We start from the raw sequence: 17,470 nt of genomic DNA, 5'->3' as shown, positions 1-17,470 counted from the left end.
GAGGGAGGCGTGGGGGTCTGGGAGGATGAGGGGCTGGGGCGACCAGCTTCCTCCCGCCCCGGCACCGCTGGTGTGAGGGCCGCCCCCGCCGGCCGCGCCGCACGGCCCGCCCTGCCCGCCCTGCCCGCCCCCGGGGCCGCTACCTACCGTGGTGGTCTTTATGCGCCCGCCGGGCTGCGTGCAGGTCCAGCCCGAGCGGTTGATGAGCAGGTCGCAGCCCTCGCCCTCCAGGCAGGGCCGCATGTCGCACCACTGCTTGGTCCTGATGATCCGGGCTGCGGGCAGAGACAGCAGGCGGTCAGTCCGGGCCGCCCGGCTCCCGGGGCGGCAGAGCCCAGCCGGGAGGGCCGGGTGTCCACCCGGGGGGCCCTGCTGCCGGGTCACCGCTCCTCCCCCGGTCACCCAGCTTTGTGTGAGCCTCCCGCCCGAGTCTGACGCTGCTGCCGGCCATGGTGACCGAGGGCAGCGCGGACAGCCCAGGGAGCTCCTGCCAGGCCCCTTCCTGGAAGGGACGGCCCAGCCCTGTCCTTGGTCTGGACCCCCTGGGGACCAGGGAGGGAGCTCCCGGTCAGGACGCCCCTTGGATGCAGCCAGGACCGTCTGCCCTCCCCGGGGCGCCCTCTGCAGTCAGGCCGACCCTCTGGCGGACCTCACAGTGACCCTGCCCCCACGCCGCCCCCAGTCTCACCCAACGCCGTTCCAGGGCAGCGACCTCAGGGCCCCAAAACCAAAGGCCCTGAGACCTCGTCACCTGGGGGGGGTCGAGTGGGAGACAGGACTGGGCACAGACGGTGGCCGCCGCCTGCCGCCCAGGGAGTGCCAGACGGCGGGAGAGAGCCCGCCCCTCCCTCCCGGGCCCTCCCCGACGCTGCTGGGAGGGGCTGATGGAAAGCTCCAGAAGTGCGTGTTCCCCGTGGCTGAAGCCTGACTGCCTCCCTACCACTGTCACTACGGAGCCTCGGCAACCTCCGACCGTCTTCCCACCAGGATGGGGCGCCAGCCTCGGCACCCCGGAAGGCAGGGCCACACTAGCGCGGAAGAGGGGTCTGTGGAGGGAGGGGCTCCAGGGAGGGCCGGGCATTTGAGCTGATCTCCAGGCAGCACCTCAGCTCAAGGTCATGTCGCCAACACCCACACATAGCGCCCTGCTCTGGCCCCCCATGGACCCCGCTGCTGCGGAGCCGGGAAACCTGGGGCTCACGGGAAAAGGGGGGACTGCAGAGTTGGGGTCCAGGTGCCACAGGGACAGACGTGTCTTCGAGTGTCTGCCCCGTGCTCAGCAAGCCAACTCCGTGCCCATGCCGGCCGGCCCTGCCCGAGGGGAGGGGGTAGGTGACAGAGCTCTGGGGCGGGGGGGTCAGCCGGGAGGGAAGGCCTGGGGCCACCCCCGGGGGGCCTGACGGCGGGGGACACCCGGGGGGCCAGCTGCTCTGCCGGTTCTGCAGACCTAGGGGGCCGCCTGCAGCAGGGCCTCCGGCTCCACGGGGCAGGGGCCTGGCGTGCGCGGTCCCGCCCGCGGGTGCACAGCCGATGGGCCGGGGGACACGTGCGCACGCTGGCCAGTCCTGCCGCTGTCCCAGCCGGGCCGTCTCCCACCCACAGGGGCGGGCAGGCTGTCCCACCGCCGGTCACCCAGCGACGGGCTGCTTCCTGGGCCCTGCGGTGGGCGGCCCTGTGTCCCCCCGGAGTCCCAGGCTGAGGCCCGGAGCCCCACCCACGGATGCGGGTGAAGACGGGAAACAGTTCCGGGTAAGTGAGGTCATAGGGGTTCTGGTCTGGGAGCACTGGTGTCCTTCCGGCCCCTCTCATGTCCCCTCCCTGCCCCACGATGACACAGCAAGGACATCGGCCGTCTGCCACCCAGGAACGGCGCTCCCACCCGGCACCCAGTGGGAGACCCCTTGGCCCCACGCTTCCAGGCTCTGGAGCCGGAAGGCAAACCCGTCTGTTGTTTGAGCCCCACCCACCCGGTCCGCGGTCCCTTCTCACTGCAGCCTGGGAGGAGGGGGTCAGCCAGGGGCACTCCGGGACGTGGACCGGGTCCCCCCCGCCCAAAGCGGTGGCGTGGGGCAGTGCTCCTGGGGGGGGCCAGAGTGCCCCCCACGGACTCTGCTCGCCACTGCACGTGTGTGTGGCCAGGGGCCTCCGGGCTGCTTCAGGCCTCTGAGACCAGGAGCCGGCACCCAGCAGACGTGAGGGGAGGGGCCCGGCCCTGCCGTCCCAGGGAGGCGGCCGGGTGAACGTGGGTGACAACGTCCAGGGGGTGGGGGGTGGGAGAGGGAGGCAGCAGGGAGGGGACAGGGTCCCAGCGGCCTGAGGCTGGGAGATGGGGCCCGGTCCTCCCCCTGCTGCAGCCACACGGTTCACACACATGGGCACCCATGTGTGTCCCATGCACAGACCGTGTGAAATAGCACACATGACCCCCACACCCACATACATGCACACTCCCGTGCACACACTGCCACACATGTGGGGCCACGGGAGGGCCGGCCTGCCCAGGCCGCAGCGGGCAGGCTGACGCGCTCCCAGAAGGGGCAGACCCTCGGAGGCCCTGGCCGTGCCGCTGGGCTGGGGGCCTGGTGTGCTGGGGGCCTGGTGTGCCGGGGCCAGCCCTGCAGGGGGCGCTGCCGGCCGGAGCTGAGCACACACCGCCTTTGTTTGTCCCGGAGCCCGGCGCTCCCCGCTGGAGCCCACTTCCTGCTGGGGGCGGTCGGAGGCCCGCTGCCGGGCCGCCACGTCCCGGGGACAAAAGGGCCTTTCATGCCCACGTCACAACTTCATCTCCTCGGCCCAGACGCGGGAGCAGCTCCCGGCCTGGGGACAGTGTCCCTGACGGGCTGACCATGCCGAGTGACGGTGGCTGAGGGCCGGGGACCGTGGCCGCAGCCTGTTCCTGGGCCACGGCCCCGAGGGGCGCTGCCAGGAGGGCCAGGGGCACGGGCCCATATTCCTGGCCGTGGCCCCAGCGCCTGCGCCCAGGCCCAGTGGAGAGAGAGCAGGTGTGCCCAGCCCGGGGCTCACAGAGAACAGTGCAGCCCCGATGCCCGGGCCCCAGCCGGCCTTGCTGCTGGGGGCCTCACTCGCTTCCGGTCCCAGACCCCCCACCTCGCACACGCACACACGCTGGGCCCCACACACACCCATGAACACACACACGTGCCCCCAGCGTGCAACCGGGGGGCACTGGCCTGCGGGCTTCGCCCTTCTTTCCGGGGGAGACCCCGGGGGCTCAGGCTCCGGCCAGGGCGACCCGCTCCTTCCTGGGCTCCGGGCCTCCCTGTGCGAGGGCCTTTGGGTGGTCAAGGACAAGGGTCCTTGGGGTCAGAGGGCTGGGGCCCAGGAGAGCACGGGGCGAACCTCTCAGGGAGGGGCGAGCGAGGGAGACAGAGGGGGAACGCAGGCGGGCAGAGAGGGGCATGGGGGGGACATGGGGGTGTGTGGCGACCGCCGGTGAGGCGGAGCTTTCCGTGTGCCTCCCGCGGCCCCTGGCCTCCACCCACCTCGCTCGCCCGCCCCCAGACCGGAGGAACAGGGCCGCTGGACGCCCCGCTGAGCCCTGGAGCAGGTCCTGGCGCGCATCCACGGGCAGCCGCTGAGGTGGAGGCGGCACACACGGCGCTGAGCCGGCCCGGGCAGATGGACGGGGACAGGCCGTGCCGACCGCCGGGGACACATGGGGGGACGGCTGCCCACCGCGAGCCCGGCCCTCGCTGTGCGCAGGCTGCGCGGCCCCCTCGGAGTCCGCCGTGCCTGCCTCTCCATCCGCACGTGACTCCACTGGCTCTACTCGGCAGCTTGGAGAATGAGTCACCGGGGCAGAGCCAGCGGGGCTCCGGGGGAGCCGGGGACGCGTCCTCGGAGGCGGTCACCAAGGACGCGAGGCCTTCCGGGACGGGGAGGCGGCTCTCCGGCAGCCTCTGGCCCAGGCGGACACGTCCCCAAGCTGTCCCCGATCTTGCTGGCGACGGAGGGGTCAGGCCACACACAGCTAATTACACATATGCACACGTGCGCATGTATCCACACGTCCCCACACGCGATCACACCCACCGACCCCCAGAGGCACGGGCAGGCCACATGCCCTGAGGGTTCCAGAAGAGTCTGCCACGTGAAGGCTGAGCCGGGCCAGCTGCAGACCCATTGCAGGTGCAGTAAGGCCCCGCGGGCTGCGGCCCCAGCTCCGGCAGGAGGCCTGCGGGCTGGGGGTCAAAGGGTGCCCTGGGGGCCCCACCTCCGGGAGCCCAGTCACAGGCTGGCCTGGGGACACAGAGGAATCAGGGGAGCCCGGACGGGGTGGTGCACTGACCAGTGACAGGCACGCCTGGGCACGGGGGGTGGGCGTGGCGGCCCTTGGAGCCCACCTGCCCGGGCTGGCTGCCTGGGGGCCAGGAAAGTGCGCACGAACCCGGAACTCGAGCCGGGGCGCCCCGAGTGCCCGGGAGATACTCATTTTGCTCCCCCGCCCCCGCTGGAACATGCCCAGACGCTCCCCGTGAGCAAGCTGGCAGGATGGTGCAGGGCCTCTGGCCCAAGGGGGCCTCCACAGCCGCTGTGGGGGACCTGGGAGCTCTCTGTGGCGTGTCCAGCCCTGGGCTTGCTCCTTCCTGCGTGGCCAGGGGGCCCAGGGCATTCCGGGAGGAGAGAAGTTGGGGGCTGGAGGCTTGGCTTAGTAGTGGGGCGACAGTGCCCACCCCTCACTGACACCCTCCGCCCTGGAGAAGGTGGGCGGAGCTGGAGGAAGGGCCCCGAGAGTCTCAGAAGCCCACGCCGCCCACGCCTCCCAGGCCGCGAGGTGCATCTGCAAGTCTGCAGCGGGAGCGCTGTGGGCTGCAGGTCCCGGCAGGGATGCGGGGAGCGGGGGCGGGGAGGAGACTGCAAGGGCCCAAGCCTCTGTCCCGTGTCCCGCGGGCCACTTCCCATCATGCTCCGCAGGTCAGCGGGGGCACCTGGGTCTGTGTCAGGGAACCGGGAGGTCGAGGGTCTCCCTGCAGCTCCTACTCCCGCCCGCCCTCCCCCACCCCCCGCCTCCAGAGCAGCCTGGGGGTTCAGTGGCTTCACCCCCAGGACCCCAAAAGCAGGAAGAAAGGGGCACCGTCCCTTCCTCTCCACACCAAACCCTTTCCCCACCGAGGACGAGAAAACCCTGCAAGACCCAGATTACGCCTTAAAATCAGACCGAATTTTCTCGCTACAACTTCTAGACAGCATAATTTAGTGAGAACAGTCTCGGTAATTATTTTTTCTTTAAATAGTTGCAGTAGAATGCATTAATTTTCAAGATGGCTCTCTGATTAGTGCGATTCATTAGCTGCCCGGGAGCTGCCCCCCCCCCCACCCCGTCCCCCCGGCCCCCCCAGCCCACCAGAGTGGGCCAGTCTCCGGCCCTGATTGCTGGACGGCGCCGCGCCGCGGAAAACACTCCAAACCCGGGTAATCTGATTAGATGGAGAGAAATAAAAACACCGTTGTCGCGAGCTACCTGCTTCATTATTTCATTAGGACTCAGCGATGTAAGGAGAGGGAAGGAAAACCCACTCCAATCATTTTTTCTTGGGTAATTTTCCACACACTGGCAGGCGCTCCATGAGAGGCAGAGAAAGAGAGGCAGCCGCCTCCAGCTGTAGCGTGGGGAGAGAACAGCGCGCCCCCGCGGTTTGGGGGGCACGGGGGCGCCGGGCTGGCGGCGGCACCGGTAGCCGCGGCAGAGCCAGGTCCCCGCGGGGGGACAGCCACGCGTTCCTTCACTCAGAGAGGGGACACACAGCTTCCTTTGGGGAGGCCCGCCCTGCAGGAAGTCACCTCCCGAGTGTCCGAGGAAGAGGTGGGAGCTGGGCTGTGGCGGTCCCCGGGGGAAGGGGCACGGCGTGAGCTCAGGAGCGGGTCCTGCTCCTGGGGAAGGGGCTGCCGCTGCAAAGAGCCTCCGAGGCCCAGCACGCGGAACGCTTTCCCGGGGAGCCACGCCCCCGCCAAGACGTAGCCACGCCCCGCTGAGACGCAGCCCCCTCAGAGGGCGTCTCTGGGAGGCCCGGGATCTGTTTAGAAACCACCCTTTGTCCATCTATGCCGCCGTCTGTCTGTCCATCTGCTTGTCCATCCATCCGCTTCCCAGTCTAACCATCCATCCAATTATGCACCCATCCGTCCACACAGCTACCCATGCCTGCATCCACCCACCCATCCATCTATCCAACCACCCATCCATCTGCCCACCACCTACCCGTCCACCCACTGACCCACCCATCCATCCACCCACCCACCCACCTACCCATCCACCCACAACCCCATCTTCCCACTTGCCCATCTCCCACCCAAACCTTTGGGGTGCTCGCCACCAGGAAGCCCCAGGCTGGCCCCCCATCCGGCAGAGGTTAGAGATGCTGGGAGCCTCAGACAGGTTCCTGCCTGCTGGGAAGGGCCAGGGGGCGGCTCGGGACCCCTGCCCCCCCGCCTGCCTGCAGCAGCTTCAGGAGGAGGGGCGGGTGGGGGAGGCTGAGCAGACAGGCTCTGTCGGCCCCCCCAGGCTCCCTTCTGACTGCTGCCCTCTGCAGTGCAGGCCAGGCATCCGGCCCTGGCCCCCTCTGAGCTTCTCCCACAGCCCCCCGGGAGGTCCGCCCGTGGGTCTGCAGCAGAGGGGACCAGGGACGGCCCAGGGCGCTGGGGCCCGAGGACAGTGGAGCCGTGAGGCAGCGACCTGTGCGCACCTGTCCGGAGCAGGCTGGGGAGGAGGGGGCTCGGGTCGCCGTGAAGAGACGGAGGACCGTCCAGTGTTCACGGGACCAGAGGTCCCGGCGGCTCCTGGAGGATTTTCTCCAGAGCCGACCTCTCCGCCTGCCCAAGGTCACTGCCGCACCAGGACAGCCTCGTCCATTCCCCAACCCGATCGAGCCGGTGACAGCTGGTGTGGCTCGGATTACGTAAGCCGGGGCACCGGGGACGTGCGGAGCAGCCTGATGCAGGCCATGTCCACACTCCGTGTGCCGTGTCCCCGCTCGGGAGTGACCGGCACAGGGCCCAGGACGGTGGGCTCCACGGTGAGCCAGGCCGCCCGGAACCCAAGACCCGGAGTTGCCGCCGACCCCCAGGCCGACACCAGGCCGTGGCGTCTGTCAGGGAGCGAGAGGCGGGCGGCGTCCAGGAGGACCCCGAGACCTGCCGGGTCTGCCGGGAGCGGAACTCTGCTCCTTCCGGATCCAAGGACGTCACACGGGTTTTATCTCAGACTCTGAAAGAGGCGTCTCCGTTGGGGCGGCCACGCACACCGGGCGGCTGGACCCCCGCTCACTCTCGGGGCGGAGGCGAGGCGCCGACCCGCCAGCGGCTGTAGCCTCGGAGACTCCCGGGGACCTCCCGTCTCTCGCCGACAAGGGGGAAGCCGAGGCCCTGGGGTGTGGCCCAGGTCCTCCCCGAGGAGGGGCCGACGGCGGGGCACCCTGATGCCCGTGCAGCCGGGCTCAGCGACCAGCAGCTCACGCTCCAGGGGGCCCCTCCGCGCGTCTGCCCAGGCCCCCACGCCGTCGGGAGGCGAGAACCCGCCGCGGCTCCCACCCTGGTGCTTGTCCCTCTTCCATTCGGCCCTGCGTGTGTTTGGGCGTCACGGCGGTCATGGGAGAATCGTTCCCGCGAGCAGTGGCCCCCATCCCAAGGGTGGGCGGCAGGCCCTGTCTCCTTGTGGGACCCAGACCACTCTGCCCATGCCCACCAGCCCCATCTCCCGCCTCCCCACATGTGTGCTTGTCCCTGACGCACTTCCCACGCCTCGCAGGGTGGGTCTGGCCTTTCCTCCCCTCACAGGGGCCACTCTCGGACCTGCCCCTGGCTGGGGCCCCCCGCGTTCTCCCTGGGGTGCCCCCCAGGGTGTGAGGCCCAGTAACGCCCGGATTTGAGCATGGACTTGGGAAGTCTGGGTCCCCCAAGCCTGTGTCCCTCCAGGACACGGGTGGCAAACACAGGGCCCGCGGGCTGAATCCAGCCCCCCACCTTGTTTTATCCAGCCCGACGCCTGGTTTCTACCCGGGGGCAGCACCGAGCTCTCGCTTAACAGTTAAGGAGTGGTTACATTTGTACAGTCCTGAAACGACATCCGGTCCCTTCTAAATGACACTTAGAAAGCGGCCATGAGGCTGACATCGCCCCCGTGACAATGAGTGTGACACCCCTGCTCTAGGAGGACAGGCACCGGCTCCACGCTGCCGGACACCCTGGCCGCAGCGTCCGCCCCCTGTCCCTCCCGGGCCCAGCCCATAACTGGCCTGTATGCCCCCCCCCCCCACACACGGAGTGACGGTCCTGGGGCGGCTCCCGTCAGCCGGGGACACCCGTGTGGACCTCTGCGGGCACCTTCGTGGCAGGGCTGGTGGTCGGCGAACCTGCCCTCAGCTCCGGGCGGCTCCGTCGGCCCTCGTGCAGGCTCGGAGGAAGGAGCATGGGGGAGGGGAGCCGGTGAAGGGCGCACAGGCCCCCGAGGCACCCTGGCCTCAGGCCCTGCCCACCAGCCCAGGGGAGGGCAGCCCTCCTGCAGCCCTTCTCTGGACGAGGGGCTGTGGGGGCGTCCCCTAGTCTCGGGACAGAGAGGGGTGGGGGTCCCAGCTCTGGAGCTCTGGGGCCAGAGGTGGTGGCGGGCTTCGGGGTCCTGGCTGTGCCCCCCACAGCTCCCACGTGGGGGCAGCACGTTCCCCACACCAGATGTGTGGATGGGTGCTCACGGAGCCTCATGGAGGCCAGGGCCCAGTGCCGGGCTCAGGGTGCTCGTCCTTCAGGGGACCCTCCTGTCCTCGAGCTCCAGGCCCTCCTGCCCCTCCTGCACGTCCCTGTGACAGGTGGCGATGGAGGCCCAGGACGCTGCCTGTCGCCACACGGAGGTGGGCCACCATGGGTCAACCCTGCCATGCCCCCTGCCCTGTACTTTCAGAGCACCCGGCTAGAACAGGTGTCCTTAAATAACCAGCAGGCGTGTGGGGGAGGGGTGGGGCACGTCTGTGGGACAAAGGCTCCGGACGGGTGGTCCTCGGGGCCTGAACTCGGCCCTGGGCTCCCGTCCCCGCTGCATGCATGCCAGGCTCTGCCTGTAGTAGACAGAGCATGGCAGAACGGGGCCCTGCCTCCCACCTGCTCCCCGGCACCCGTGGGCTCCCCTCTGCAGGGCCTCCGACTCAGGAGGGCGGCCTGCTGCCCAGGCAGAGGCCCCCAGCACCCACCTGCTCACTAACCCGGCTCTCCCGGCTCAGGAAGAGTCGGAAACGGCCGGGGGGGCGGCCTGGGAGGAAAGCCCAGCGGAGAGGAGCCGCGGTGGACGCACCGCAGGGCGGGCAGAGACGCTGGTCAGTGTTTTTCAAAGGACGCCCGTCGCCTTCAGAGCCGGTCAGCGGGAAGTGGCTTATGTGAGGCGAGCTGGGGAAGGGCTCCAGGGGGCTCAGGGAGCTGTCAGGGTCACGGGAGGGGATGGAGCCACAGCAAAGGATGCGCCCTTGGGTGGAGACCTGGTCCCAAACCCAAAGGGTAGACACCCTGCTAGGCAGGGGGCCATTGGCCTCGGCAGGGGCCATGGGGGGCTGCATCCCGTGCACGCGTGTGACCCAGAGCCCCTGGCCCACAGCACCCCAGCCTCCCCGGGAGTCACAGGCAACAGAGGGGAGGGGGCAGATCACACGCAGGACCGTTCAGCCTGCCCACGGGGCGTCCACCCAGCTGGGCACTGCCCAGCCCTGCCTCCGCACCCGGAATCCGAGAGGAAGTCTGGGTGGGAGGCTCTGTGGGGGGACCGGAAGTGGGGCACACAGGCCAGACGCGCCGTCGGGGCCGGGGGGGGGGGGGAGCCGGGGTGGGAGATGCCACAGGGAGCGGGTCCCCGCGGCTGCAGGAACTGACCTTCAGCTGCGGTCCTATACCCAGCCCAGATGCGCTACAACGCAGGCCGCGCTCCGGGGGACGCTGGCCCAACTTCCAGCAGTTTCCGCAATCTTGTGGGGTTTTTTATGATCGTTTTCTGAGACGTTGGAGGGAAATCAGTACTCCCAAACAGCGAACAGCAGTTTCCTTGGGGCGTGAAAAGTGTATTTCCATCTTCTCCTTCACACTGTGCCTCCCTCTGCCGTCCGAGCCACCGCCAGCGACAACCCCACACCGACCGTCCAGGGCTGGCTTTACAGGAGGCGGTCCAGGGGGCGCCGCCTCACACGCCAGCCGGGGGAGCAGAGCGATTTCCCACCGGGCCCCTCCCCGAGTCCAGCGGGGCAGGCCTCATGACCAGGGGTCGAAACACCAGCTGAGAGTGAGGGGCACTGGCCGCCCAGGCCCAGCAGAGGGGCGTTTACGGATGGGGGCTGGGGGTCCCGTGAGCTGAGACCAGTGGACACCACGAGATGAAACCTGCCACTTACTGATGGCCCTCGGAGCAGGTTCGCACCCACTTCACAGACGAGAACACTGAGGCTCGGGGGGGCTAAGGGGCTGCTTTGCAGACACACAGTTACTCAGGGCGAGGCTCAGGACAGGAGCCCGGTAACCGGGTGCACGGCCTGGGCTCTCCTCCAGGTGCGGGGTCTGCTGGGTCTCCCTCCGGAAGAGGCAGCTCCTGTCTGTCCCCCAAAACCTGGGCTCTGGACTCTGAGACGGAGTGGCAGGCGAGCCGAGCTCCCGGGGTGCTCCAGGGGAGAGCCGTTTTGGGGGTGCGGTATGGGTCTCGGGCTTCAGGACGGCTGGGGGGTCTCCGACACACCTGCCTGCTAGCGCCTGGCCTGCTGCAGCTCACCACCGCACACGCAGGGCCCCACGGGACACGCTTGGTGGGACAGTTCGCCAGGCCTGAGCGCTGACAGAGGGGGCAGGACGAGTCCTGATGTCCCCGAACCCCCACAGGCGTGGAGGCCACCCCAGGCCGCAGGTCACCCGCCCAGCTGTGCACTCCTGTGCTTCTCAGGGGAGCAACCGCAGGTCAGAGACACCCGGGTCGGGGGAGGGAGGCAACCTGTCCTAAAATGCCTGGGGTCCCGGCTCCCCGTCTGGAGAAGGGGGGCCCTGCAGTGGGGGGGGGGAGGGGCACACCGCCCACAGCGCCCGTCTGTGACGCCGGAGGTTCCTCTGCTCCTCCTGCCCCCCAGGGGGCCGCCGGGGGGCCACTCGGCTGGACACCACCCACTCGGAGGCAGCGCCGGCTTCTCCGAGCTTCTGTGCCTCCCGCGTGTCGAGGCGTGAGTTAACCAGGGTGTCTGCTGGCGTGTCCCAGCCCTCCGGGGGCGCTTCCTGACACACACCTGTGGGCCACACTCCCTGGCCACTGACTGACGGGCCGTGGGCAGTGGGTGGTGGGCGGAGACAGGCTGACTGGCGCGATGCGGGGTTTTCATCCAACAGGTAGGCTAGCGCCGACGGTGCGGCCCTGGGGAGCACGTCTCCCGGCGGACCCACCGCTCAGGACACGGTCACGGGAGGCACACACTGAAGCCGCCACGGAGACGAGCCGCGCGTCGCTGGCTCCATCCTGTAGGGGTCGCCCTCCTCCCACGTGGGAGGCTCCTTCCTGCCTGCAGGGCCCCACCGCGCGCCCAGACCTTGCGTGCCCACACCCTGATGCCGTGGAGGGTCGGCAGGGTCGTTGCCGGCAGCTCCGGTGAGGGGTCTGTGCTCTCCGGGGCCTTGACCTTGGGTTCGCCCCGGGCTAGCCCCCCCAGGCACCCCCCAGCAGGTCCCCTCCCATCCTGGGCCCAGGGGGACCCTCCTCCGAGGAGCCCGACCGGAGCGTGGGGCTGACCTTGGCCAGCACTCCCCTGGGTCTGAGCTGACAGCCAGCCGCAGGCTCGGCCACGGCACAGCTGACCGGGACACACACTGGCAGATTTACCCAGTGCCCAGCAGATGCGGCCTCCTAGTGCCTGCGGAGTGGCCGGCCCTCAGGCCCTCCTCCAGCAAGTCCCCTCTGGACACCACGTCCTAACGACCTCTTTGGAGGAAAAACGCCCCGAGTCAGAGGACGGCAGCAAATCCTGCATTTATTTGACATAAAAACCACCACTTCCGAGGACCGGCCACTGGAAAAGTACACAGGGCGGGTTATTACGGAGGGGGGGCAGTGGGCGCTAGCCCCTGAGCCCTGCATGGCCCACAGCGAGGTCACAAGGGGCCCCCAGAGCCCGCCCCCCCGAGGGGATCTCGGTGGTCCGGAACCGAGCCCTGCACCGCACTCTGAAATGCCACCTCGTGTCTGTGGGACTCGGGCCGGCTGAGACAGCCAGCCGGGCCCGGGGCGCAGACAGAGCCTGGGGCCCTGTCTCCCAGGCCTGGCTCACTGGACGGAGAGGCCGGCTCCGGCAGAAGGCCGCCCGGCCCTGGGGCCTGAGAGGCCTGGGCTCACAGCCTGAGCTTTGCTCACTTCCGTGCAAAAGCCGGAGTGCGGTGGGGGGCGGGGTGCTGAGAGCAGGGCGCGCCATCTGCCACAGAGCGGGCACTGCGCAGCACCAGCCCACCCTGCACGGCCCTCTCCCGAGCCACCTGAGACCGTCTGCCAGGAAGACCACCAGGCCTGGGCTGGACACCGGGTCGGGGATGCAGGGACAGGGGGGCATCCGCTCCTTCCTCACTGCAAACCCCATCCTGAGATGTTCGTGCAGGTGGGAGGAGGCAGGAGAGAGAGGTTCCGTGAGTTCTTCCGCGCGCAGGTGGGGGAGGGGCGCAGTGTCCACAGGACCCTGTGCGCGATGGCCGCCCAGCTCCCGGCCCCTGAGACGCCAGGGACAATGAGGTAGGCAGCCGCGGGGTGACCAAGGTGAGGCCCACCTCTTCCCTTCTGCCTCAGAAACGTGTGCTTCACACACAGTCACGGGGGTGAGCAAGGCCGGGGCTCCTCACTCACTGACGCCCGGTCTGGCAGACGCCCCCGTGGGGAGGAGAAAACGCAGCGAGATCAATCTCGGACCACACGCAACATCGACCGGGAGAGGACCACAGACAGAGAGCCGCAGCATGTGGACAGCCCGGAGATATCCCCGAGACCTTGGGGTGAAACTCCATTTCTGGAACAGGACACAACACCCGAAACGTAAAAAGAAAAGACGGACCAAGCCAACGGAGCGAAAAGTAGGAAGTTCCGGTTTCTGCTCGCCCGATCACACACGCCCGGAGCAGAGGAAAAGGCCAGACTGGGAGGGGGTGGGAGCAGGACAAGGGAGCCAGCTCGGGGTCAGAGGCGCCAGCCAGCCGGAGCTCCCACTAACCACTTAAAAGGACGACGGAGAACCCCCAAAAAACGGGCAGAAGACTGAACAGACACCCCGAGATTCTGCCGACCCGAGCCCGTGAGGTCAGGGTCAGCCTCGTTACCCAGCAGAGAAGTGCAGGCCGACCGACACCGCAGGGAAACGGCAGCGGGCACCCAGCGGGGTGGCTAAGGTAGAAAGCCTGACAATAACAAGTGCTGACGAGCACGCGGGGCAAGGGGAACCTCCCAGCCCTGCTGGCGGCAGGTTCGACCGTGCGGCTGCTCTGAGGAACACTCCGGCAGCTGACTCGCACCCCTGCCCCTTCCGGGGACGAGCCTGTGACACACGAGTGCACGCATCTGCCCAAAATCACACCCGAAGGCACGCACGGCCGCCGTGCTCACAATGACTAAAGATGATTCAAAGTAACCTGGACTCCCCCTTTTGTAGAGCAGACAGACTGTGGTGCAACCAAACAGTGGGTTCTGCCCAGTAATAAAAATAACATAGTACCCCTGCATGCTACATCATTGATCTCATGGATATGAGCGGAAATCGCTCCGGCCCTTTAAAAAATGCACCTGCAATTCTGGCGTGCTGCCACCAGGAGGCGGTGGAGCCGGGGTCGCCCGGGGAAACACGAAGGCCTCCGGGCCAGGTTCTGCGGTTCGAGCTTTGCACAGGTCTGTCCCTCTTACTGTCACAGGTCCACCCTCGGTGGTCAGGAGACGAGCACAGGGCAGGGGAGGGCGCCGGTTGAGGTCACCGGGGCAAGCGCAGGACCCTCAGGGTGACGTAACGCCGGGGGGCCTCCGCCCCAACCCCCGGGCGCTGCACACGCCTCGGGACTCCCAGCGTGAGCCTCACCCTTCCCGTGGCGAGGAAGCTGTGAAATCCACCAGCTGGACTAGGAGCCAGAGGCACGTAGAGCGACAGACGGTGAAAGCCGAGCGGAAACGGCCCAGGCTCACCCGGGGGACCTTCTCGCCGACCCCGGGAGCCGCCCTCGTCCGGTGGCCCCGACTCCCGGAGGGCCCCAGGTCCCCCCACACCTGACACACTTCAGGCCCCTCGGGGGCACGGCCGCCCCTCCTCTCCCACCTGCCAGGGGTCCCTCCTGTGCGAGCCCCAGCCAGCCGCCCGATGCCACCAGCCCCGAGGAGGAGTTAAATTAGGGGAGCGGGGTCCACCCCTCGCTCCCTGCCCTGGGGGCCTCCGCCTTCCCTGCTCAGCCTCCCAGAGAGACCCTGACGCTGCGGCCCCCTGGGCTCCGAGCGGCGGTCCCACCCGGGAGCCCCAGCCGCGCCCTCTGCCCTGGCCGACCTCGCTCACATTCACCCCCCGCCAGGGCTGCCTCCCAGCCCGAGTCCCCCGCCTTGTCCTGCAGGCGCCTGCGCCCAGGCCCAATAGTGAGCACACACCCTCGGGGGCGGGGGGGGGAGAAGTGTCACAGACCGCGCCTGGGGCCCCTCGCGTGGGTGCACCGGTCTCTGCCCTGGCGGCGTGGGCCCCCAGCAGGGGCGGCTCCCCGGGGATCTCGCCCAGGGAGAGACCCACCCTCCAGCCTCCAGGACTGCTCGTCCCCAGTCCCTGCTGCTCCGGTCACCTGCCTGGCCTCCCCCAGCATTCACTCTCGCTGCCTGAACTCAGTGTCCAGGGAGCAGCAAAGAGATCTTTCTAGAAAGCTGTCAGACACCGGCCAGGCTCCCAGCACGTGGGAACCAGTCCCTGGGCCTCCGGCCGGTGGAGCCTGTCCAGACTCAGGGGCCTGCTCCCGCCGCCCCTCGGGCCGCAGCCTGGCCATCCCCCGCAGGCTGTGCTGGCGAAGGGACAGGAAGGGGCTATGTCCCGTGGGCCCCAAAAGTGGGCATGGCGGCCCTTCCGTCCTCGCCGAAAGCCGGGAGGGTGTGGGGGGGGCACATTCCCCGTCGCCCCATATCCATGATCAAAGCATCTGCCAAGATCAAAATAACATTGTTTCGTCCCAATTTCCCCGGCTTTGATTTGTTCTTCATCACACTGTTTAATTTAGCCTGAAATCTCGAGCAACATCAAAGTCGGCACGAGGCTCCGTGCGCATCAAAGAGCGGCCAGTTTGGGGAGGCACCGACGTCGCCGCCGGGGGCCCCGCACGTCTGGGCCCGGGCCCAGCGCCCACCCCTCACCACCCAGGGCCGGGGGCGCCCCAGGCACACCCAGGACCGGAGCTGGGCCCTCGGGTCTTGAGGGCAGGGAACCCCAGCCCCAGGGAGGGGAGCGGTGCCTCCGGCCATCCCTGCGCCCCTTCCCAGAGGGGCCTCGAGTTAAGAGCCGGGTCGGAGACCCCACCCTACCCCCGCCACCTGGCCAGGCCCCCCATGCAGCTGCGGCAGGGCCTGCGCCCGGTCTGTCTGCGTCCCCGCAGCCCACTCCCCGGGAAGAGGGGTCGGTTCTGCCAAGAGGACGGGACCCACGGCGTCCAGCTTCTTGGGTGCTCGTCTGGGGCTCCGCCTGGGAGTGGGGGGGAGGGCATGGGTCTGCCGGGGGGGGCTTCTCCCACCACGAGGTCACCCAGGGGATGCCCAGGCCGGACCCTGTGCTGGACCGTGGCACACAGGTCACCTCTCCGCTCACGCAGAGCCCCGCCGCAGACCGAGGCCATGTGCTGGTCAGAACCAGACCGCACACTCGTGTGCGTGGGCGAGAGCCCAGATGGAAGGCAGGTGGGACACGGCCCGTGTCCATGCCCTGTGGGCACCTCCCCCAGGAGGGGGCACCTCACACGGGAAGGGGGGACCTCCCCCAGGTCCGAGGGTGCTGTGCCGTCTGCACGGCTCTCGGGGGCTCTGCCCAGGGCTGCCCAGGGGCCGGCAAGTTCCCTGGACACCCTGCCTGGCGAGTCCGCCTGCTCCTGACAACCGTGGGCCGTGAGGGGCACTGGCACCGCCTCCTCCAGGAAGCCTTCCTGGGACAGCACAGCTCGAGCCGCTGGTCCTTCCCACCCATGGGCTCCTGTCTGGAGCTCCCTGCACCCCCACAACCCAGAGCACCGCTGGGACCCTTGCCTCATCCCCCGGGCCCCGCTGAGGCCGGAGGCCTGGCCCCCTCCCACCCTGGGCCACTGTCACCGGCCTGGGCCAGGGACGTGCTCTGTGGAACCGAGACCCGGGGCCCCACCCTGTGGTCCCGTGCTCGGGGCCAGCCCCGCCCGTCATTACAATGGGGCCCCGTCTCCCCATTTCCGACCAGCGTTCAACAATGATGCGGCTTCCCGGTGGTGAAGATAAAGTGACCGATCCGTGTGAGGCCTCTAGGGAGGACCCCGTGTACGGGGCGCTGTGGCCCCGTGGCGGCGGGGGCTTTGCCAGGGTGGGGGGCTTTTAGGAGCACCTGCATCCAGACCCCCTCCCCCAGAGAGGCAGGGGCTCCGGACCCGGGCTGGGAGCTCCCTGAGGGAAGGGGCCCCGTGTGACAGGTCTCACCGCCCCCGACGGGGACATCTGCATGTCCCTGGGCTACGGGGGCAGTGCAGGACGGAGGGGCCCGCAGATCCAGCTGGCGGTCACTGCAGGACCCCGCACCCCTCCCAGGGCAGAGTCACGAGGGTCCCCACTGCCGCGGTGGCAATCAGGGCGCCCGCCCCACGCTGGGCCGCATCACCCCTGGATTCCCGGGGAGAGTGTCCTGAAAGCCGCCCCCGACACCGCCTCTCGCGCAGGCGGGGACCCTCCGGAGCTGATTAGCATGTGCGAGAGCAGGCGGCCGCGTGATCAGCACAGCACGTCCCGGACACTTGAGTGATTATGAAGAGCCCAGCCGGCGTCACTCTCGGACAGGAGCTGCGGGGGGCCCCACGCCCCCTCCAGCCCCCCAGGGCCGCCGGCTCCCCAGCTCCGGCAGTGAGCTCAGGCAGTTACGACAGGTACAACGCCAGGTGTTATGCAGGTGTCAGGACTCGGTGACAGATGGCCCCTGGGCACCTATCACAGCCCTGGCGCTGGGCCGTGTCCTGCAGACACTGGGGGAGCCAGGTGGTCCCCATGCTCGGGCCCCCGGGCTGGCTGGGGGAACCCTGCTGTGGCGGGGAGATGGCCTCAGGCTAGCCGGGCAGGAAAAGGCTCCCGGGCTAACTCCGCCCTGGCTCCGTTCTGTGTATGAGACTGACGTTTCTTTCTTCCTTTTTACTTCTATTTATTTATTTTTAGAGAGGGGGAAGGGAGGGACAAAGAGAGGGAAACATCACTGTGCGGTAGCCTCTCCTGCGCCTCCTACTGGGGACCTGGCCCACAACCCAGGCA

At 68.7% G+C, this 17,470-nt stretch overlaps 1 protein-coding gene across 2 annotated transcripts in view; it reads right to left on the bottom strand.

The window, feature by feature from the left end:
* Positions 1 to 17,470, bottom strand: part of TAFA5 (TAFA chemokine like family member 5) — a 93,589-nt gene that overhangs the window by 9,378 nt on the left and 66,741 nt on the right. For both annotated transcript variants that reach the window (XM_036019755.1, XM_036019756.1), the window contains exon 3: positions 148 to 275. In XM_036019755.1, the coding sequence (XP_035875648.1) occupies positions 148 to 275 (128 nt within the window). The remainder of the gene's footprint in view (positions 1 to 147; positions 276 to 17,470) is intronic.

This window comes from Phyllostomus discolor, chromosome 2 (genome assembly GCF_004126475.2).
Source record: "Phyllostomus discolor isolate MPI-MPIP mPhyDis1 chromosome 2, mPhyDis1.pri.v3, whole genome shotgun sequence".
NCBI lineage: Eukaryota > Metazoa > Chordata > Mammalia > Chiroptera > Phyllostomidae > Phyllostomus > Phyllostomus discolor.
Note: the sequence above shows the minus strand (reverse complement) of the source record. Positions and strands in the feature narration are given on the sequence as shown.